This window comes from Perognathus longimembris, chromosome 28 (assembly GCF_023159225.1).
Source record: "Perognathus longimembris pacificus isolate PPM17 chromosome 28, ASM2315922v1, whole genome shotgun sequence".
Lineage (NCBI taxonomy): Eukaryota > Metazoa > Chordata > Mammalia > Rodentia > Heteromyidae > Perognathus > Perognathus longimembris.
Genome location: NC_063188.1, coordinates 77744720 through 77766104, shown reverse-complemented (window position 1 = coordinate 77766104; position 21385 = coordinate 77744720). Strand labels below are relative to the sequence as shown.

Genomic DNA, 21385 nt, shown 5'->3' with positions numbered 1-21385 from the left:
TGGTGGTAAAGTGTTCACCTCCTATAAATGAAGCAAGCCCAGGGTTCTATTCCTCAACATCACATACATAGAAAAAGCCCGAAATGGTGCTGTGGTTCAAGTGGTAGAGTGCTAGCCTTGAGCAAAAAGAAGCCAGGGACAGTGCTCAGGCCCTGAGTTCAAGCCCCAGGACTGGCAAAAAAAGATGGAACAGCTTGATTGGTTCCACTGGAAATTATTTTGGACCCATGAGAAAATGAGTGCTTACCTTAGAAATGGTCTTATGGACAGCCCTAGCCATGCCCTAGCCTGAAGGGACAAGAAAACCATCAGGAAACGTGTTTTCACCATCCGTCTCACTGGCCTGATTGGTGAGGTAGGGGTAGAATTCTCTTTTGACTTGGATGTGGTAGCCATGGTGGTTTGAGGGAAAGGGCGTAGAGCCATTGACCAAGAGGTAAGAAACTGGAGGACAATTCCGGAGTTTTATTCCTTCCACATATCTAATGAGAAGTGCTTTGGTTGACATTTCTGGAAATTCTCACTGCCACCTTCTAACTCCAAAATGACCCTCAGAGACCCACCTAAGTCAAAAAGAAGAGAAATGGGGAAGGAAAGTGGACTTGGAGAAAGGACACCCCAGTGGTGGGAGCATTACTAGTGATGTGCCATCCCCAAACCCCTACTTAGAGCTCATTGGTCACATTGGTGTCTTATGATTTTCATAGTTGCACAGGGATCTGGAAGACTCCTAACCTGAACACTCATATCAACTTCTTTTCACCTTAACAGACTAGCCCAGTAACGTTTTCCCCTCTGGAACAGACAGACACAAACTCATCCCAAACTAACAAAAAGCTAAAGCTGCCAGACGAGATCTTTGGCTCCCAAAGAAGCACTCACTCAAAATGGTTCCTGATGGGCTGGGGATATGGCCTAGTCGCTAGAGTGCCTGCCTCGTATTCATGAGGCCCTGGGTTCGATTCCCCACATATACAGAAAATGGCCAGAAGTGGCGCTGTGGCTCAAGTGGCAGAGTGCTAGCCTTGAGCAAAAAGAAGCCAGGGACAGTGCTCAGGCCCTGAGTCCAAGGCCCAATATCCTGCTATCCTACCTTCCAGGTTAAAGCTTGACACTCCTCCACAGGCAGAGAGGTCCCATGTCAAATGGTCGGTAGGGAAAGGCAAGGCATGGAGGGTGAGGCCAGTGGCCCAGCACATCTCAAAAAGCCTGCCTTCTGGGCTGGGGGTATGGCCAAGTGGCAAGAGTGCCTGCCTCATATACATGAGGCCCTGGGTTTGATTCCCCAGCACCACATATACAGAAAATGGCCAGAAGGGGCGCTGTGGCTCAAGTGGCAGAGTGCTAGCCTTGAGCAAAAAGAAGCCAGGGACAGTGCTCAGGCCCTGAGTCCAAGGCCCAGGACTGGCCAAAGAAAAAAAAAAAAAAAGCCTGCCTTCTGGGCTGGGAATAGTGGCCTCGTGGTGGAGTGCTTGCCTAGCATGCATGAAGCCCTGAGTTCAATTCCTCAACATCACATATATACAAAAAGCCGTAAATGGCGCTGTAGCTGAAGTGGCAGAGTGCTAGCCTTGAGCAAAGAGGAGCCAGGGACAGTGCTAAGGACCTGAGTTCAAGGCCCAAGACTGGCAAAGAAAAAAAAAGAAGAAGAAAGAACCCCCCGCCTCCATGTCTTTAACTCCAGTCCTGACCTGAACATTGGCTCCACAGTGTCAGGAGATCAAAATAGCGATTGCAGATTGGGCGGGGGGGCGGGTAAAGTGGGCCGCAACACATGCCCCCACCTGAGCTGGCTGGGTGTGCAGAGCCGAGAAGGCCCCTGCTGGTGTGGGCCTCAGAGCTGATTGACGCCTGCCTACCTGCACATCGCTGCTGTTGGGACACAGGTGAGTAGGGCATCCATTTCTCCGCCCCACTCAGGGCCCTGGTGTTGGGGTGTCTTTCTACAATGCTCTGAAGGAAGGAGCCCCTGGCTCACTCTCATTTCGTCCATCCTCGGAGATTGTGGGGCTGCTTGGTCCAAGGCATCTCGGGATGCATCTAGTTGCGAAACATTTGGAGGTGCATCCTGGAAACTTTAGGGTCACTCCCTACCCCCAAGTTTTCCACTCGGAAAGTGAATCATAAGCAAACCTGGGGGAGAAGCATCGGGGGACTCCCGCACTCTCCCCCAGCTCTCCCCCTCCCCCAGGTCAGCTAACACAAGGCCCCACAAGCTCAAGGCTGGTACCCAAAGGGGGCGCCCAGTCCTCCGGGAGCAGCCGAACCCCCTCTCCACTGCCGAAGGAGTCCCAGGCGTTCATTGGGCTGAATGCAGAGACTTCCCAGAGCACCTCCATTGGGAGAGAACTGGCTCCGCCGTGACCTAGGACTTGTTCTCACCAGAACCCCCCAGAACCTCGACCTCCCGCGCGTTTCTCCCTTTCCGTGGCGGTGGCACGTCCTGCCAGGTCTGGGAGAGAAGCAAGCCCCCCCCCCCTCCCCGTCCTGCGCGCCCAGTCATTACCGCAATGGCCACCACCTGAGCCCACAGGGGCAGCAAGGGCCGCTCCCGCTGCCCCATCTCCGCTCATGACCTCGCTAGCTATGGAGCCCCACATGTGCAAGTCCTTCTTTCCTGCTCCCCACGTGAAATCGCTTGCTATGTGCGGGTCCTAAGGCTTGAACTCAGGGCCTGGGCACCGTCCCTTTTCTTCCTCCCTTCTTTCCTCCTTCCTTTCCCTCCTTCCCTCCCTCCCCCCCTCCCTCCCTCCCTTCTTTCCTTCCTTCCTTCCTCCCTCCCTCCCTCCCTTCTTTCCTTCCTTCCTTCCTTCCTTCCTTCCTCCTTCCTTCCTTCCTTCCTTCCTTCCTTCCTTCCTTCCTTCCTTCCTTCCTTGCTCACTCTTTTGGCCCATGGCTCGCGCTCTATTACCTGAACCCCAGCTTCACTCCCAGCTTTTTGGGTGCTTAATTTGAGATCTAAGCATCAAGGAATTTCCGCCTGAGCTGAGTTTAAATCGTGATCTTCGGATTGCAGCCTTCACACTAGGTAGTATAGGCCATGAACCAATGGCGCCCGGCCTGTAATCTCTTAAGAAAGCAGTTAGTCATCCCTTCAGAACATACCAGAATCCCACCTCTCCTTTCCACCCTAACCATGCTGCCACCCAACACTGGCCTTTTCTCTTCTGCGACCCTCCTCACTGCTCATTGCCTTCACAGTCTTCTCCCAACTTTTCTATCCAATCAAAGGGAATCCCCCAAAGCTTTGTTTCCTTCCTATAGGGTCCCCTCTCTCCTTTCAGAACAAGTCTTTCCAGTGACCAGTTTCTGGGACTCCCCCACCCCTAGCCAAATCTGGGACCTTCCCCTTCCCCCACCCTGACATCTGCATCCTAAACTCAGTGAAACCTGTTGTGGATTTGCTCCCCGCCCCCTACTGCCACTACTTCTGGCTTTCCCTAGAAAGTTAGGATGAAGGCTATTGTGGTGCACTCTGGGAGGCACTCCCCAACCCGGATATGGAGGTGCATTGAGTGAGATAAACTGACTTACTATTAATAGCTAACACAGATTGAACACCTGGTGTGTGCCTACCCTCACCTAATATGCAAGATAATTTGCTTACTTACCATGTTTATTGTCTCCTTGCCAGATTCTCAAATTCCCAAGGTTTGCAGTTGAGTTTGTTTTGAGGGACTTCACCTGCAGGAATTCTTGAATGGATGAAACTTACATAAGAATAAAATTGCATAACAGGAACTGAGCACCTGCTGGCTGCAGACCTCCTACTGCTGAAAATAATGGGTCTGCAAGTCACTAGTTTAAAATATAAGAACTATACATTACTAGGTAAAAAGTAGAAAATGTCTGCAGGGCCGAGAGTTATTTGCTTTGTAAACACCAGTGTTCCTGGGACTTAGTAGGGCCCTGAGTCTACCAGCACAATGAAAGGAAAATAAAATAAACCATACGTTTTACTTAATTTATCTTGTTTTTAGATTATAATGTCTTTCTACAGGGACTTTGAACTGTATCCTTGTGTATAAAGCAGAATGAATACACTTACATGTTTGTGTAACTTTAAAAAAAAGTCCTTATAGTGGCTGGGAATGTGGCCTAATGGCAGACTGCTCGCCCTTCTATATATGAGGCCCTGGGTTCAATTCTTCAGCACCACATATATAGAAAAATCCAGAAGTGGTGCTATGGTTCAAATGATAGAGTGGTAACCTTGAGCAAAAAGAAGCAGGGGACAGTGCTCAGGTCCTGAGTTCAAGGCCCAGGCCTGGCAAAAAAAACAAAAGGCCTTATAAACATAATAAAGTCACAGGTTTGAAAAGTTCTGAGCAGACAACTGTGAGACAGTCACTATCAGGCTGGGGTTCAAAGACAAGGAAAACAAACATAATCCTGCCTCCCCCCAGGCAATGGGGAGGGACTACTAATGAATGTGCTATTCTTTCCTAGATGATAGGAATATACTAAAAGTTCACCCTAGTGATGGTCCCACAAACTCTATGAATATGCTACATATTTTCATTTTGTTTTGGTGTGGTTTTTTTTGCCAGTCCTGGGGCTTGAACTCAGGGCCTGGGCACTGTCCCTGGCTTCTTTTTGCTCAAGGCTAGCACTCTACCATTTGAACCATAGTGCCACTTCCAGCTTTTTCGATATATGTGGTGCTGAGGAATTGAGCTCAGGGCTTCCTGTATAGGAGACAAGCACTCTACCACATTCTCAGCCCTGGAGCTACATTTTCTCTGGCTGAAACCTAAGAGATGTAAATGACTGACTGCAAAGCCAGGTTGAGGATTCTGCCTTAGCCCTGAGTTCCTTTGTATTGGGGCCTTCGGTTTGATTCCCTCAACCTGTATTTATTTTTAAAGGGGAGGTACAAAATCCAGGACTTAAACAAGTTTACCTCTAGAAGGAAGAAAAGTAGGTGGAGTCACATAAATAACTTGTGCATATTGAGATCAGCAAACAATAGGTACTACACAAAGGATTCAATGATTCCCTAGGGTCTCCCTTCCCCCAGCCTCTGCCCCAGCCTCCACCCCTTTCCCTAGGTGGTCTCCTCACTTAGCCCCTGTTTTGTCACTTGCTGGTCCTCCTCTCCTCTTCATTCAGCTGCCTGCCTGCTTGGGACATGCCACTGCCAGCTACACAGAGTGTCCTGGACCTGGGCTCTTGCAGCCCAGTGGAGAGCCAGGAGACGTTGGTGCAGTCCCAAAATGTTGACTGCCTGCCTGAATACAAGGTGGTGGTGGTGGGTGCGAGCGCCGTAGGCAAGAGTGCCCTGGTCACCAGAGCGATCTACAACCGTTTCCCGAAATTCCAGGACCTCACCATCCAGGGTAAATACTGGAAAGAAGTGTTCCAAGATGATGGAGGCTACATTCTGCAAATAATGGACACATCAGGGGACGATATCTACAGGTCCTTTCGTAACCACTGCCTGGCAACTGGTGATGGGGTACTGCTTGTCTTTGCACTAGATGACCTCTCAACACTCCACCAACTGCTGCAAATGCGAGCCACTTGGGGCACACACGTCAACCAGCCACTTGTCTTGGTGGGCAACAAATGTGATCTGGTGCCTACTATCTCTGAAGATGCTCGCGCTGCAGTGGCAGCCCTGGCAAAAAGCTGGGGTGCCCCTTTTGTGGAGACCTCAGCCAAGACTCAGAAAGGTGTGGAAGAAGCTTTTTCTTTGCTTGTCCGGGAGATCCAGAGAACCCAGGAAGCCAAGGCAGGAGCAGCTAAGAAGAATGTCCGGCCCCAGAAAGCGATGTGCACCTGTGGCTGCTCTGTGGCCTGAAGGTCTTCGTTGAGAAAAGAGGGTCCTCTCCCTGGCCAGGTTGCAGATTCCCCTGATTGAGACTCTCCCACGCACAGAACCAGGAATCTCATAGACACTGTTTGGGGTCATGGGGCCTTATGAACACCTTGGTTTCCCTTGGTGAAGGGCTTTTGACAACATGGGTGTGTCTAGTATTGATTGGATCACTTGAAGAGGTTCTGTGCAAAATTAAACGTTCTCTGCTTTCAAAGCTGCCTTTTTGTCAAGTGTTTTGTGGGTAGGGGTGAGATGAGTAGAATGTGAAATGGATTCTGAGAAATCTTTCAAGAAATTTGGAGCTGGGGGCTGGGGATTTAGCTCAGTAGAAGAGTGCCTGTCTGGAGAGCTCAAGGCCCCGATTCGGTAATAAACTATAAAAGGCGAAAAAGAAATTTGGAGCTGGAAGTGACCCAGTGGCTCAAGGGGTAGCTGGCTAGCCTTGAGCTGAGGAGCTCAGGGACAGCGCCCAGGCCCAGAGTTCAACCCCAGGACCGACAAAAAAAAAAAAAGTGGAGCCCATAGTTCATGCCAGGAATCCTAGCTTAAGAGGAGGCTGTGATCTGACCATCCTTGTTGGAAGCCAACAGGGGCAAGAAAGTCCCTGGGTCTCCTATTCAATTAACTAAGAAAAAGCTTGGAAGTAGAAGTGTGGCTCCAGTGGTAGAACACCAGCCTCGACAGAAAAAGCTAAGGGACAATACCTAGGTCTTGAGTTCAAGACTCAGGACCAGCCCAAAGAAAGAGAGAAAGCCGACCACTATCACCCACCCAGCCCCTATGCATGCCACCGAGACAAACAGCTGCTTCAGATAGTATTTATTGAGGGGCAGGATGGGAATCTTGGGGTTGTAGATGTAAGCTGGTGGATGACGTGCTGGCTGGAAGGCCGTGTGCGGGAGTCGGGGTTCAGGGGCGCCTCCAGCTGGCGGTGATCAGGGCGGCAGGAGGCGTCGTGCGGGTGCCTGAGGCTGGGAGTTTTCCAGGCGTTTCACGCGCAGCAGGGCCCCCAGTACGCCCTCAGGGGGCACCTCTGGACCCAGATCCGGTTCTGCAGCGCGACGGAGGCGGCGCGGGGCAGCCGCGGCCTCCGGTTCTCCGCTTCCAGTGAGGATCCGGCCCAACAAGTACCTGCGGGACAGAGAGGGGAAATGTGACCCCGAAGGGATCACAAGACCCCACAACCTCATGCGGGTTGCTCCCTTCCGCTCTGGTGTCTGCTGTTTAATAGGCATTGACATCCCCTCCCAGTAACTGTGGCTCCCCCGCAGATGCAGTGCAGCAGGGCTGGCCGTCCGCGTCCTGCGCTGCCCTCCAGCCAGACCAGTTGGCCTTCTCCGCCTGGATCCATCCATGCAGAGTCGCACTCCCTTCCCAGAGCCCAGACCCGGCCCTGGCCCAGCACCTCAGGAGCTCCGGGTCCACGTCGGGTGTCTCGTCCCCGGCGTCGTCCACATCTGGACCTGTGGGGCCATCGTCGTACACGGGGGGTCTGGGTCGCAGTGCGGCGGCGGGGGCCGGCGCGGGAGCCAGCTGGGCAGCGAGGGCGGCGGGGTCCAGGCGGGCACGGAGCAGGGCGCGCGCCAGTTGCGCGGCTGGAGCATCGGGATCGTCATCCAAGGCCAAGGGCGCGTCGGGAGCGCGCACGGAGCCCCAGATGCGCAACAGCTGCGCCAAGACACGCGCCTGCTGATCCTCGGCCTCCTGCGCCTCAGCCCGCGCCCGCTCCTGCCTCTCGGCCTCCAGCAGGTGCGCCAGCGCCCGCGCCAGCTCCTGCACCGCACCCGCTGCCTCTCCGCGGGGCACTGCCCGTCGGAAGCGGCGGGGAGAGCCAGCCTCGGTCATGGCTGCCGACGCTGCGCCCAGACTGCGGGGCTCCTGCGAGAAGACGGCAGAGTGGGGAGAATGTCAGTCGGTGCCACTTCAGTCCACAGACCCGCAACTGGAGATGGGTGGGGGTAGATCCACCACCGTGCCCCACCAAAATACACTAATGCCTCCGAGGCCATGTGAGACTTCGAAATATCTGCAGACACACTCGAAACCACCAAAGACCCTCACCCACCCACCCAGGCATACATCCCCAGTGATAGTGTAGAAACCCGCAAAAGATGTCCTGGTCCCCTGCCCTGTTTGATTCTGTGTGTGTGTGTGTGTGTGTGTGTGTGTGTGTGTGTGTGTCTGTCTGTCTGTCTGTGTGTGTGTCTGTGTGGTGCTTGCGTGTGTGTCTGTGTGTCTGTGTGTGTCTGCGTGTCTGTGTGTGCTTGTCAGGCTGCTTTCAAACTTCAAACTCAGATCTCAGCCTCCTGAGTAGCTAGGATACAGGCATGAGCGCCAAGCGATTAACTTGGTTGGATTCCATTTCTTTGAAATGAAAGTTCTCAAATTTTGCCAGTGGGAATTAAATTGGAAAAATAATTTTGAACAGTGCATTGGCAATGTCCCCAAAGAGCCATCTATTCTATAAGCCACTCCTGGGCATCGTGAAATATGACAACGGCACTTTTTATTGCCTAAAGGGAGGGAGGGGAAGGATTTAAGGCTTGGAAATAACCCCTAATATCCAGAGAAGTATTACAAATCCATAGATAAGCCATGACAGAGAGTCATGAAATAATTTCATAGGGCATAATACTACACAGTCATAATATTAATTACAGCCATACACATATATACATGAATCTCACCATTAAACTGACCCAAATCGCCAGTGTGAGCTTGGTTGTTACTCAGTAGAGTGCTTGCCTCACAGACTGCCAACCTCTGAGTTAGAGCTAAACTGCACCCTCCAAACATACAAACAAGTTCCAAAATCTTACTCCAGGCTGCCTGAGACTATGAGACACACATTGACTCAGTGACTATCAGTTGACTCAGTGACTATCAGTGAGCCTCAGTGACTATCAGTTGACAAATGCCCAGTTTGATTCTATTTTTTTTTTATGTCAAAAGCAGGATGAACCAAACAATATGTGGTCAGTTTTTTGGTTTATTTTTTTTTGCCAGTCCTGAGGCTTGACCTCAGGTCCTGGGCAGTGTCCCTGAGCTTCTTTTGCTCAAAGTTAGCACTAGACCACCTGGGCCACAGCACCACTTCTGGCTTTTTATGTATATGTGGTTCTGAGGAATCGAACCCAGGACTTCATGTATGCTAGGGAAGCCCTTTGCCACTAAGCCACATTCCTAGCCAAATAGCTGACTTTGAGATAAGCTGTAGACAAAAACAAAGAATCAGGGCTGGAAATGTGTCTCAGCCATAGAGTGATTGACTAGAATGCATGAACCCTAGGTCCAATTCCTCAGCACTGCATAAACAGAAAAGCAGGAAGTGGGCTGTGGTTCAAGTGGTAGAGCACTAGCCTTGAGTGAGAAGAAGCCAGGAACAGTGCTCAGGCCCTGAGTTCAAGTCTCAGAACTGGCACTAAAACAAAAGGTGAAACCCTAGCTGAAAAATTACAAAAGTAAAAATGGGCACAAGTGTTGCAGGTGGTAGAGAACCCAGGGCCTAGCAAGCCTGGTACCCTGACTTAAACTCTAGTACCACTGAAAAAAGAATTAGATATCTCAGTTCCAACTTTCTGTTCCCTGTGTCCAGAGAGCCCTGGAAGATGAAGACCCGGAAGATGAAGGCCTACTAGGAGAAGCAGCTGGAGGTGAGCCTATTAATAACTCTGAGCTGGTATATGGATCTGGGGAAGCTGCTGCTGCTGCTGCTGCTGCTACTGCTATTGGTGTTGCTGCTGACAGTGATGAGGTGAGCTTAGAGAGAAGCTAGGGTGATAGATTCTTCATCTTGCCTCTTCATGTCTCCAAACAGGATCATATGCTATATGGTAGGGAAACAAAGTCCTCAACTTAGTCTTACTTATCCATCCTAGGACTTATTTTATGCTGTAACACCAATGCCTTGGTGCCCCCATTTGGGGGCAGTGTGCCCCATACCTGCAGCGGGACTGGACATAAACCAACCTTGTGATAGCTGTGGAACTTTCCAGGAGAACTGGGTGTGTCTTAGTTGCTATAAGGTATGCAACTGGAAGGCAATGGAGCAGAGGCCAACCCAGCAGCAAATCTAAAGGGTGGTACCAACTCCCCTTCCCCACCCTCATTCCCTCATCTCAAGTATACTGCAGTCGTTATATAAATGGCCACATGATCAATCATTATGAAGCTTCTCAACACGCATTAGTTCTCAGCTGTGTTGACCTCTCTTCCTGGTGTTACCATTGCCAGGCCTATGTCCACCACCAGGTGAGTCTGGACAAACCCTTTAACCCATACACACTTATCCCCTACTCATGCCCACATCCTGAGAATCGAGTAAAGGAAGCAAACACAGCCCTCCTGGTGGCTGCCCTGTGAGTGTTTAAGGGTGGTGTGGGCTAGTCTAGGAGATGGGAGAGGCTGAGGGCTTGAATAGGCCAAGATAGAGCTATGCTCACTTCTCTTACCTGCTTTCTTTTTTGTTGTTATTGTTTTGTGGGTTATTTGCCAGTCCTGGGGCTTGAACTCAGGGCCTGAGCACTGTTCCTGGCTTCTTTTTGCTCAAGGCTAGCACTCTACCAGTTGAGCCACAGCGCCACTTCTGGCCATTTACATGTTTCCCATGGGTGCTTATTTAAGTGTAAATACTTTCCAGACTACTGTAAGGTTCAATTGTGATTCTGCTCTTACCCACTACCTGTTCAAGTAACACCACTACTTCACTCCAGAAGAAGAGGTGAAACTCAATAGCCCCAAGGGCTGGGAATATGGCCTAGTGGCAAGAGTGCTTGCCTCCTTTACTTGAAGCCTTGGGTTCGATTCTCCAGCACCACATATACAGAAAATGGCCAGAAGTGGCGCTGTGACTCAAGTGGCAGAGTGCTAGCCTTGATAAATAAAAAAAAGAAGAAGCCAGGGACAGTGCTAAGGCCCCGAGTCCAAACCCCAGGACTGGCAAAAAAAAAAAAAAAAAATGGGACACCTTGATTGGTTCCACTGGATATTATTTTGGACCCATGAGATAATGAGTGCTTACCTTAGAAATGGTCTTATGGACAGCCCTAGCCATGCCCTAGCCTGAAGGGACAAGAAAACCATCAGGAAACGTGTTTTCACCATCCGTCTCACTGGCCTGATTGGTGAGGTAGGGGTAGAATTCTCTTTTGACTTGGATGTGGTAGCCATGGTGGTTTGAGGGAAAGGGCGTAGAGCCATTGACCAAGAGGTAAGAAACTGGAGGACAATTCCGGAGTTTTATTCCTTCCACATATCTAATGAGAAGTGCTTTGGTTGACATTTCTGGAAATTCTCACTGCCACCTTCTAACTACAAAATGACCCTCAGAGACCCACCTAAGTCAAAAAGAAGAGAAATGGGGGAGGAAAGTGGACTTGGAGAAAGGACACCCCAGTGGTGGGAGCATTACTAGTGATGTGCCATCCCCAAACCCCTACTTAGAGCTCATTGGTCACATTGGTGTCTTATGATTTTCATAGTTGCACAGGGATCTGGAAGACTCCTAACCTGAACACTCATATCAACTTCTTTTCACCTTAACAGACTAGCCCAGTAACGTTTTCCCCTCTGGAACAGACAGACACAAACTCATCCCAAACTAACAAAAAGCTAAAGCTGCCAGACGAGATCTTTGGCTCCCAAAGAAGCACTCACTCAAAATGGTTCCTGATGGGCTGGGGATATGGCCTAGTCGCTAGAGTGCCTGCCTCGTATTCATGAGGCCCTGGGTTCGATTCCCCACATATACAGAAAATGGCCAGAAGTGGCGCTGTGGCTCAAGTGGCAGAGTGCTAGCCTTGAGCAAAAAGAAGCTAGGGACAGTGCTCAGGCCCTGAGTCCAAGGCCCAATATCCTGCTATCCTACCTTCCAGGTTAAAGCTTGACACTCCTCCACAGGCAGAGAGGTCCCATGTCAAATGGTCGGTAGGGAAAGGCAAGGCATGGAGGGTGAGGCCAGTGGCCCAGCACATCTCAAAAAGCCTGCCTTCTGGGCTGGGAATGTGGCCTCGTGGTGGAGTGCTTGCCTAGCATGCATGAAGCCCTGAGTTCAATTCCTCAACATCACATATATACAAAAAGCCGTAAATGGCGCTGTAGCTGAAGTGGCAGAGTGCTAGCCTTGAGCAAAGAGGAGCCAGGGACAGAGTTCAAACCCGAAGACTGGTAGAGGAAAAAAAAAAAAAAACCGGCTGCATGACTGTAACTCCAGTCCAGACCTGAGCAGTGGCCCCCCAGGGTCAGGGGCGGGATCAGAAGGGGGACTGAAGACAGGTGGGGGGGGGGAGGAAGAGGATGGCTGCGCATGCCCATTCCCCCCACCTGAGCTGGCTGGGTGTGCAGAGCCGAGAAGGCCCCTGCTGGTGTGGGCCTCAGAGCTGATTGACGCCTGCCTACCTACACATCGCTGCTGTTGGGACACAGGTGAGTAGGGCATCCATTTCTCCGCCCCACTCAGGGCCCTGGTGTTGGGGTGTCTTTCTACAATGCTCTGAAGGAAGGAGCCCCTGGCTCACTCTCATTTCGTCCATCCTCGGAGATTGTGGTGCTGCTTGGTCCAAGGCATCTCGGGATGCATCTAGTTGCGAAACATTTGGAGGTGCATCCTGGAAACTTTAGGGTCACCCCCCTACCCCCAAGTTTTCCACTCGGAAAGTGAATCATAAGCAAACCTGGGGGAGAAGCATCGGGGGACTGCCGCACTCTCCCCCAGCTCTCCCACCCCCCAGCTAACACAAGGTACCCAAAGGGGGCGCCCAGTCCTCCGGGAGCAGCCGAACCCCCTCTCCACTGCCGAAGGAGTCCCAGGCGTTCCTTGGGCTGAATGCAGAGACTTCCCAGAGCACCTCCATTGGGAGAGAACTGGCTCCGCCGTGACCTAGGACTTGTTCTCACCAGAACCCCCCAGAACCTCGACCTCCCGCGCGTTTCTCCCTTTCCGTGGCGGTGGCACGTCCTGCCAGGTCTGGGAGAGAAGCAAGCCCCCCCCCCCTCCCCGTCCTGCGCGCCCAGTCATTACCGCAATGGCCACCACCTGAGCCCACAGGGGCAGCAAGGGTCGCTCCCGCTGCCCCATCTCCGCTGATGACCTCGCCAGCTATGGAGCCCCACATGTGCAAGTCCTTCTTTCCTGCTCCCCACGTGAAATCGCTTGCTATGTGCGGGTCCTAAGGCTTGAACTCAGGGCCTGGGCACCGTCCCTTTTCTTCCTCCCTTCTTTCCTCCTTCCTTTCCCTCCTTTCCTCCCTCCCTCCCTCCCTTCTTTCCTTCCTTCCTTCCTTCCTTCCTTCCTTCCTTCCTTCCTTCCTTCTTCCTTCCTTCCTTCCTTCCTTCCTTCCTTCCTTCCTTCCTTCCTTCCTTCCTTCCTTGCTCACTCTTTTGGCCCATGGCTCGCGCTCTATTACCTGAACCCCAGCTTCACTCCCAGCTTTTTGGGTGCTTAATTTGAGATCTAAGCATCAAGGAATTTCCGCCTGAGCTGAGTTTAAATCGTGATCTTCGGATTGCAGCCTTCACACTAGGTAGTATAGGCCATGAACCAATGGCGCCCGGCCTGTAATCTCTTAAGAAAGCAGTTAGTCATCCCTTCAGAACATACCAGAATCCCACCTCTCCTTTCCACCCTACCATGCTGCCACCCAACACTGGCCTTTTCTCTTCTGCGACCCTCCTCACTGCTCATTGCCTTCACAGACTTCTCCCAACTTTTCTATCCAATCAAAGGGAATCCCCCAAAGCTTTGTTTCCTTCCTATAGGGTCCCCTCTCTCCTTTCAGAACAAGTCTTTCCAGTGACCAGTTTCTGGGACTCCCCCACCCCTAGCCAAATCTGGGACCTTCCCCTTCCCCCACCCTGACATCTGCATCCTAAACTCAGTGAAACCTGTTGTGGATTTGCTCCCCGCCCCCTACTGCCACTACTTCTGGCTTTCCCTAGAAAGTTAGGATGAAGGCTATTGTGGTGCACTCTGGGAGGCACTCCCCAACCCGGATATGGAGGTGCATTGAGTGAGATAAACTGACTTACTATTAATAGCTAACACAGATTGAACACCTGGTGTGTGCCTACCCTCACCTAATATGCAAGATAATTTGCTTACTTACCATGTTTATTGTCTCCTTGCCAGACTCTCAAACTCCCAAGGTTTGCAGTTGAGTTTGTTTTGAGGGACTTCACCTGCAGGAATTCTTGAATGGATGAAACTTACATAAGAATAAAATTGCATAACAGGAACTGAGCACCTGCTGGCTGCAGACCTCCTACTGCTGAAAATAGTTTGGCTTCTCTTATTTGTGGGTCTGCAAGTCAACAAAGTCACTAATTTCACAAGAAATAAGACCTATACATTACTAGGTAAAAAGTAGAAAATGTCTGCAAGGCCCAGGGTTGGTTGTTTTGTACACACCTGTGTTCCTTACACTTAGTGTGTCATCAAAAGATAGGAAAGACTAAATTCTAATGTAGAAAAAAACGGTTTATAGGGACTACTAGCTAATGGTGTAAAGCACCAGTTGAGCTGGAAAAGTTGAGTCAGGGAGGGAGGCCCTGAATTCAAGCCTCAGTACCAGCACAGTGAAAGAAAAGAAAACAAACTATACATTTTACTTATTTTCTTTTTAGGTAATTATGTCCTTATACTGGGGCCTTGAACTGTGAAAATAAAACAAACTATATGTTTTACTTATTTTCTTTTTAGGTAATTATGTCCTTATAGAGGGGCCTTGACCTGTATCCTAAAGTAGAATGACTACACTTACATGTTTGTGTGACTTTAAAAAAATCCATTAAACATAATAAAGTCACTGTCTTTGAAAAGTTCTGAGCAGACAATTGTGGGACAGGCATGACCTGGCTGGGGTTCAAAGACTACCAAAACTAACAAAATCCTGCCCCCCTTTGCAATGGGGAGTGACTGCTAATTAATGCACTATTCTTTGCCAGATGATATTAGTGCTCTAAGTCCACCCTGGTGATGGTCCCACAAATTCTATGAATACGCTGAAATTCATGGACGTATATGTTTTATCTGGTGAGCCTTAGGAGATATAAATTATGTCCCTGTAAAGCCCGGGGTGAGGAATCTGCCTTGGCTCTGAGTTGCTTGGTGTTGGCTGCCCCCAAGCAGAGGCCCCCCCAACCAGTTGAAACAAAAACAAAACAGGGGTGGACAAAATCCATGTCTGCAACAAGTTTATCTCTACAAGGAAGAAAAGTAGGTGGAGTCACATAAATAACTTGTGCATATTGTGAAGAGATCATCACACAATAGGCACTTCACTAATGATTCAATGACACACTGGGGTTCCCCCTCCCCCCTGCCTCAGCCCGGGCCTCCACCCCTTCCCCTAGGTGGTCTCCTCACTTAGCCCCTGTTTTCTTCTCACTTGCTGGGCCTCCTCTTAACTTGTCTTCCTTCAGCTGCCTGCCTGCTTGGGACATGCCACTGCCAGCTACACAGAGTGTCTTGGACCTGGGCTCTTGCAGCCCAGTGGAGAGCCAGGAGACGTTGGTGCAGTCCCAAAATGTTGACAAACGGCTGCCTGAATACAAGGTGGTGGTGGTGGGTGCAAGCGCCGTGGGCAAGAGTGCCTTGATCATCCAAATGATCTACAAGCAGTTTGTGAAAGACCACGACCCCACCATCCAGGATACTTACTGGAAAGATGTGGTCCAAGATGAAGGAGGCTACGTTCTACAAGTGATGGACACTTCAGGGCAAGATATACACAGGTCCTTGTGTAACCACTGCCTGGCTTCTGGTGATGGGGTGCTGGTTGTCTTTGCACTAGATGACCTCTCAACACTCCACCAACTGCCGCAAATGCGAGCCACTTGGGGCACACACGTCAACCAGCCACTTGTCTTGGTGGGCAACAAATGTGATCTGGTGCCTACTATCTCTGAAGATGCTCGCGCTGCAGTGGCAGCCCTGGCAAAAAGCTGGGGTGCCCCTTTTGTGGAGACCTCAGCCAAGACTCAGAAAGGTGTGGAAGAAGCTTTTTCTTTGCTTGTCCGGGAGATCCAGAGAACCCAGGAAGCCAAGGCAGGAGCAGCTAAGAAGAATGTCCGGCCCCAGAAAGCGATGTGCACCTGTGGCTGCTCTGTGGCCTGAAGGTCTTCGTTGAGAAAAGAGGGTCCTCTCCCTGGCCAGGTTGCAGATTCCCTTGATTGAGACTCTCCCACGCACAGAACCAGGAATCTCATAGACACTGTTGGGGTCATGGGGCCTTATGAACACCTTGGTTTCCCTTGGTGAAGGGCTTTTGACAACATGGGTGTGTCTAGTATTGATTGGATCACTTGAAGAGGTTCTGTGCAAAATTAAACATTCTCTGCTTTCAAAGCTGCCTTTTTGTCAAGTGTTTTGTGGGTAGGGGTGAGATGAGTAGAATGTGAAATGGATTCTGAGAAATCTTTCAAGAAATTTGGAGCTGGGGGCTGGGGATTTAGCTCAGTAGAAGAGTGCCTGTCTGGAGAGCTCAAGGCCCCGATTCGGTCCTCAGCTCTGGAAAATAAACAAACAAATAAACTATAAAAGGCGAAAAAGAAATTTGGAGCTGGAAGTGACCCTGTGGCTCAAGGGGTAGCTGGCTAGCCTTGAGCTGAGGAGCTCAGGGACAGCGCCCAGGCCCAGAGTTCAACCCCAGGACCGACAAAAAAAAAAAAAAAGTGGAGCCCATAGTTCATGCCAGGAATCCTAGCTTAAGAGGAGGCTGTGATCTGACCATCCTTGTTGGAAGCCAACAGGGGCAAGAAAGTCCCTGGGTCTCCTATTCAATTAACTAAGAAAAAGCTTGGAAGTAGAAGTGTGGCTCCAGTGGTAGAACACCAGCCTCGACAGAAAAAGCTAAGGGACAATACCTAGGTCTTGAGTTCAAGACTCAGGACCAGCCCAAAGAAAGAGAGAAAGCCGACCACTATCACCCACCCAGCCCCTATGCATGCCACCGAGACAAACAGCTGCTTCAGATAGTATTTATTGAGGGGCAGGATGGGAATCTTGGGGTTGTAGATGTAAGCTGGTGGATGACGTGCTGGCTGGAAGGCCGTGTGCGGGAGTCGGGGTTCAGGGGCGCCTCCAGCTGGCGGTGATCAGGGCGGCAGGAGGCGTCGTGCGGGTGCCTGAGGCTGGGAGTTTTCCAGGCGTTTCACGCGCAGCAGGGCCCCCAGTACGCCCTCAGGGGGCACCTCTGGACCCAGATCCGGTTCTGCAGCGCGACGGAGGCGGCGCGGGGCAGCCGCGGCCTCCGGTTCTCCGCTTCCAGTGAGGATCCGGCCCAACAAGTACCTGCGGGACAGAGAGGGGAAATGTGACCCCGAAGGGATCACAAGACCCCACAACCTCATGCGGGTTGCTCCCTTCCGCTCTGGTGTCTGCTGTTTAATAGGCATTGACATCCCCTCCCAGTAACTGTGGCTCCCCCGCAGATGCAGTGCAGCAGGGCTGGCCGTCCGCGTCCTGCGCTGCCCTCCAGCCAGACCAGTTGGCCTTCTCCGCCTGGATCCATCCATGCAGAGTCGCACTCCCTTCCCAGAGCCCAGACCCGGCCCTGGCCCAGCACCTCAGGAGCTCCGGGTCCACGTCGGGTGTCTCGTCCCCGGCGTCGTCCACATCTGGACCTGTGGGGCCATCGTCGTACACGGGGGGTCTGGGTCGCAGTGCGGCGGCGGGGGCCGGCGCGGGAGCCAGCTGGGCAGCGAGGGCGGCGGGGTCCAGGCGGGCACGGAGCAGGGCGCGCGCCAGTTGCGCGGCTGGAGCATCGGGATCGTCATCCAAGGCCAAGGGCGCGTCGGGAGCGCGCACGGAGCCCCAGATGCGCAACAGCTGCGCCAAGACACGCGCCTGCTGATCCTCGGCCTCCTGCGCCTCAGCCCGCGCCCGCTCCTGCCTCTCGGCCTCCAGCAGGTGCGCCAGCGCCCGCGCCAGCTCCTGCACCGCACCCGCTGCCTCTCCGCGGGGCACTGCCCGTCGGAAGCGGCGGGGAGAGCCAGCCTCGGTCATGGCTGCCGACGCTGCGCCCAGACTGCGGGGCTCCTGCGAGAAGACGGCAGAGTGGGGAGAATGTCAGTCGGTGCCACTTCAGTCCACAGACCCGCAACTGGAGATGGGTGGGGGTAGATCCACCACCGTGCCCCACCAAAATACACTAATACCTCCGAGGCCATGTGAGACTTCGAAATATCTGCAGACACACTCGAAACCACCAAAGACCCTCACCCACCCACCCAGGCATACATCCCCAGTGATAGTGTAGAAACCCGCAAAAGATGTCCTGGTCCCCTGCCCTGTTTGATTCTGTGTGTGTGTGTGTGTGTGTGTGTGTGTGTGTGTGTGTGTGTGTGTGTGTGTGTGTCTGTCTGTCTGTCTGTCTGTGTGTCTGTGTGTCTGTGTGTCTGTGTGGTGCTTGCGTGTGTGTCTGTGTGTCTGTGTGTGTCTGCGTGTCTGTGTGTGCTTGTCAGGCTGCTTTCAAACTTCAAACTCAGATCTCAGCCTCCTGAGTAGCTAGGATACAGGCATGAGCGCCAGGCAATTAACTTGGTTGGATTCCATTTCTTTGAAATGAAAGTTCTCATATTTTGCCAGTGGGAATTAAATTCGAAAAATAATTTTGAACAGTGCGTTGGCAATGTCCCCAAAGAGCCATCTATTCTATAAGCCACTCCTGGGCATCGTGAAATATGACAACGGCACTTTTTATTGCCTAAAGGGAGGGAGGGGAAGGAATGAAAGAAAGGTCTGGAAATAACCCCCATATCCACTGAAGTGTTACAAATCCATATATAAGCCATGACACAGAGTCATGAAATACTTACTCATAAGGCATAATACTACACAGTCATAAAATTAATTACAGCCACACACATATATACATGAATCTCACCACCAAATAGAGCCCAAAATAGCCAATGTGGGCTAGGATGTTACTTAGTAGAGTGCTTGCCTCACAGGTGCCAAGCTCTGAGTTTGAGCAGAACCTCCCCTTCTCCTGCCACAAAGAAGTTCCAAAATCTTACTGCAGACTCCATCAGACTATGAGATACACATTGAGTTGCTAGGGAGCCCTAGTTACTTATCAGTTGACATGCCCAGTTTGATTCTATTTCTTTGATGTCAAAAGCAGGAGAAATAAAAGAATAAGGGTTTTTTTGTTTTGTTTTGTTTTTTGTACCGGCCCTGAGGTCAGACGTGAGCATTGTCCCTGAGCTTCTTTTGCTCAAGGCTAGCACTAGACCACCTGGGCCACAGCACCACTTCTGGCTTTTTCTGTGTATGTGGTACTGAGGAATTGAACCCATGACTTCATATATGCTAGGGAAGCCCTTTACCACTAAGCCACATTCCTAGCCCAATAGCTGGTTTTGAGATAAGCTGTAAACAAAAATAAAGAATCAGGGCTGGGAATGTGTCTTAGCCATAGAGTGATTGACTAGCATGCATGAACCCTAGGTCCAATTCCTCAGCACCACATAAACAGAAAAAGCCAGAAGTGGTGCTCAAGTGGTTAAGTGCTAGCCTTAACCAAAAGAAAGCCAGAGACAGTTCTCAGGCCCTGAGTTCAAGCCCCTGGCCTGGCAAAAATAAAAAATCAATGGACAGGGCTAGGAATATGGCCTAGTGGCAAGAGTGCTTGCCTCGTATACATGAAGCCCCAGGTTAGATTCCCCAGCACCACATACATAGAAAATGGCCAGAAGTGGCGCTGTGGCTCAAGAGGTAGGGTGCTAGCCTTGAGCAAAAAGAAGCCAAGGACAGTGCTCAGGCCCTGAGTCCAAGGTCCAGGACTGGCCAAAAAAAAATTTTTTTTTCAATGGACAGAAATTGCAGGGCAACGATTATGAGGGAAATATACTGAGAATGGACTTATGCTGGCTTCCATCATTTTTTCTATTTTCATAAAAATAATATTTTATTGTTCTTATTAAGGTGTTGTACAGAGGGGTTACCAATTCACAATCCTGTTAATGTGTGCATTTCTCTTTTGTACTATGTCACCCTATCCTTCATTTTAATTAATTTTTTGATGCTGGAAGTAGAGCATGGACTCTGTTCCTGGGCACTGTCCCTTAGCCTTTTCACTCAAGGCTGATATTCTGCCACTTTTGCCACACCTTAACATCTGGCTTTTTAGTTATCAATTAGAGATAAGAGTCTGTCAAACTTTCCTGCCTGGGCTGGCTTCCAACCAACATCTTCAGATCCTAAAAAGCTAAGATTACTGGCAAGAGCCACTGGCTCATGCTTTATTTCTTAAGCTATGCAGTAGCTACTTGACAAGTTATTTTATTATCATTTTAAATAGTGTGTGTGTGTAATACAGTGTTATATATAAAATAATGTTTTAAAAAAATATATCCTTGATTCAATCCTGAAGATCTAGCTACATCTAGATGAAGCTACTACAATTATCCTTGGTTGGTACCCATCATTCCTTGGTTGGGAAATAATTCATCAGCAATATGTCTCTCTGTGTCTGGGTCTCTGTCTCTTTCTTCTCAGCCCTTGAAATGTCATCTATGGGACTCAATACTACCACATCTCTATACAAGGAAACACATATACTCCCATCATTTTTATTTCAGAAGGAGTGGTCCTCTGGCCCCCTGTGATTGGAATGATCATGCAGTTCCACCCTCCTAGCCACCCTGAAAAACACAATGCAGATTGGAGACATCATGGCTCCTTTTCTCATGATGACACAGCTCCACAAAGAAGCAAAGAGAAACAGCCTCATGAATGCACCTACAAAATCCCTTGCACCCTGTCCAACTCTAACCAACATCGAACACACACAGGGAGATGAAAGACCACTCCTTTCCAAGTAAAAATGAATTCACACAGGCACACACAAGCACATAGGAAGACACGCCCATAAACCACGTCATTACACAAAGATTCACTAATATACACACACTGTCTCTGTGAAAGCAAGTGGGGTCATAAAAGTCACACACAGAAGCATCATCAGCATCACACATCTTACACATCCAACACACAATGTCACCTTTGTAGGAAGCTTAGCTACGGTCCTACTAAAAGACACACACATAACACACAATACCCCTGCACGGCTGTCAGCCCATCACACGCACACATGGATGTGCTCACAGTCTATCCCACTGCGTCCCAGTGCTGTGGACAGAGCCACCGGCCTGGAGCCAAGCAAAGCCTGGCCTGGCGGGGAATGCACAGAGATCGGCAGGGCGTGGCTCCTGACCCAACCGGGGCCAACACCACCCATACACACAGAAACCTAGTCTAGTCTCGGCTGTGGGATGTGTCCGCCTGAATTGTGCGGGGGACTTGCAGGCTGGAGTCCCGGTCGCCCTTGTCAATCTCTTTGCGCATGCCTGGAGCATACTCCAGCGAGGATGCAGCACCAAGTCTTACCGGTGGCATCCTTCTCCCTGCCCCCGTCCCCACCCCCACACCGCACCGGATTGGGATCGCACCTTTACCGGCCTCGCGCCAAGCACGGGTGGTAGCCGAAGGAGGCCCAGCAGCAGCAGCACCAAAAGGCCGACGCCCCCGGCCCGCGGCCCGCGGAGCAGCGGCGACCCCGCCAT

General features: G+C 50.9%; 4 protein-coding genes across 4 annotated transcripts; 2 read left to right on the top strand and 2 right to left on the bottom strand.

Annotated features, from left to right (window-relative positions):
* Nucleotides 1-5131: 5131 nt before the first annotated feature.
* On the top strand, nucleotides 5132-5839 carry LOC125343123 (GTPase ERas-like). The gene has a single exon (XM_048335402.1). It carries the CDS (start codon nucleotides 5132-5134, stop codon nucleotides 5801-5803), a length of 672 nt encoding a protein of 223 aa, XP_048191359.1. The 3' UTR covers nucleotides 5804-5839.
* Nucleotides 5840-6633: 794 nt separating this feature from the next.
* Nucleotides 6634-7902, bottom strand: LOC125343122 (proSAAS-like). The gene is made up of 3 exons (XM_048335401.1): nucleotides 7891-7902; nucleotides 7227-7699; nucleotides 6634-6952 (listed from the first exon to the last, which is right to left on the bottom strand). The coding sequence occupies exons 1-3, from the start codon at nucleotides 7900-7902 to the stop codon at nucleotides 6757-6759; spliced, it is 681 nt and encodes a 226-aa protein (XP_048191358.1). The 3' UTR covers nucleotides 6634-6756.
* A 7345-nt stretch (nucleotides 7903-15247) lies between these two features.
* LOC125343322 (GTPase ERas-like) lies at nucleotides 15248-16116 on the top strand. The gene has a single exon (XM_048335665.1). The coding sequence runs from the start codon at nucleotides 15258-15260 to the stop codon at nucleotides 15930-15932; it is 675 nt and encodes a 224-aa protein (XP_048191622.1). The 5' UTR covers nucleotides 15248-15257; the 3' UTR covers nucleotides 15933-16116.
* Nucleotides 16117-16788: 672 nt separating this feature from the next.
* Nucleotides 16789-21385, bottom strand: LOC125343321 (proSAAS). The gene is made up of 3 exons (XM_048335664.1): nucleotides 21272-21385; nucleotides 17383-17855; nucleotides 16789-17108 (listed from the first exon to the last, which is right to left on the bottom strand). Exons 1-3 carry the CDS (start codon nucleotides 21383-21385, stop codon nucleotides 16913-16915), a joined length of 783 nt encoding a protein of 260 aa, XP_048191621.1. The 3' UTR covers nucleotides 16789-16912.

Excerpts from the sequence above, each read along its gene's own strand:
- LOC125343322 (XM_048335665.1), top strand. The coding sequence starts at position 15,258 with ATGCCACTGCCAGCTACACAGAGTGTCTTGGACCTGGGCTCTTGCAGC.
- LOC125343321 (XM_048335664.1), bottom strand. The coding sequence starts at position 21,385 with ATGGCGGGGTCGCCGCTGCTCCGCGGGCCGCGGGCCGGGGGCGTCGGC. Across the intron at positions 17,856-21,271 it reads TTGGCGCGAGGCCGGTAAAG|GAGCCCCGCAGTCTGGGCGC; the intron begins GTGCGATCCCAA and ends GTCTTCTCGCAG. Across the intron at positions 17,109-17,382 it reads GTGGACCCGGAGCTCCTGAG|GTACTTGTTGGGCCGGATCC; the intron begins GTGCTGGGCCAG and ends TCTGTCCCGCAG.
- LOC125343122 (XM_048335401.1), bottom strand. Across the intron at positions 6,953-7,226 it reads GTGGACCCGGAGCTCCTGAG|GTACTTGTTGGGCCGGATCC; the intron begins GTGCTGGGCCAG and ends TCTGTCCCGCAG.
- LOC125343123 (XM_048335402.1), top strand. The coding sequence starts at position 5,132 with ATGCCACTGCCAGCTACACAGAGTGTCCTGGACCTGGGCTCTTGCAGC.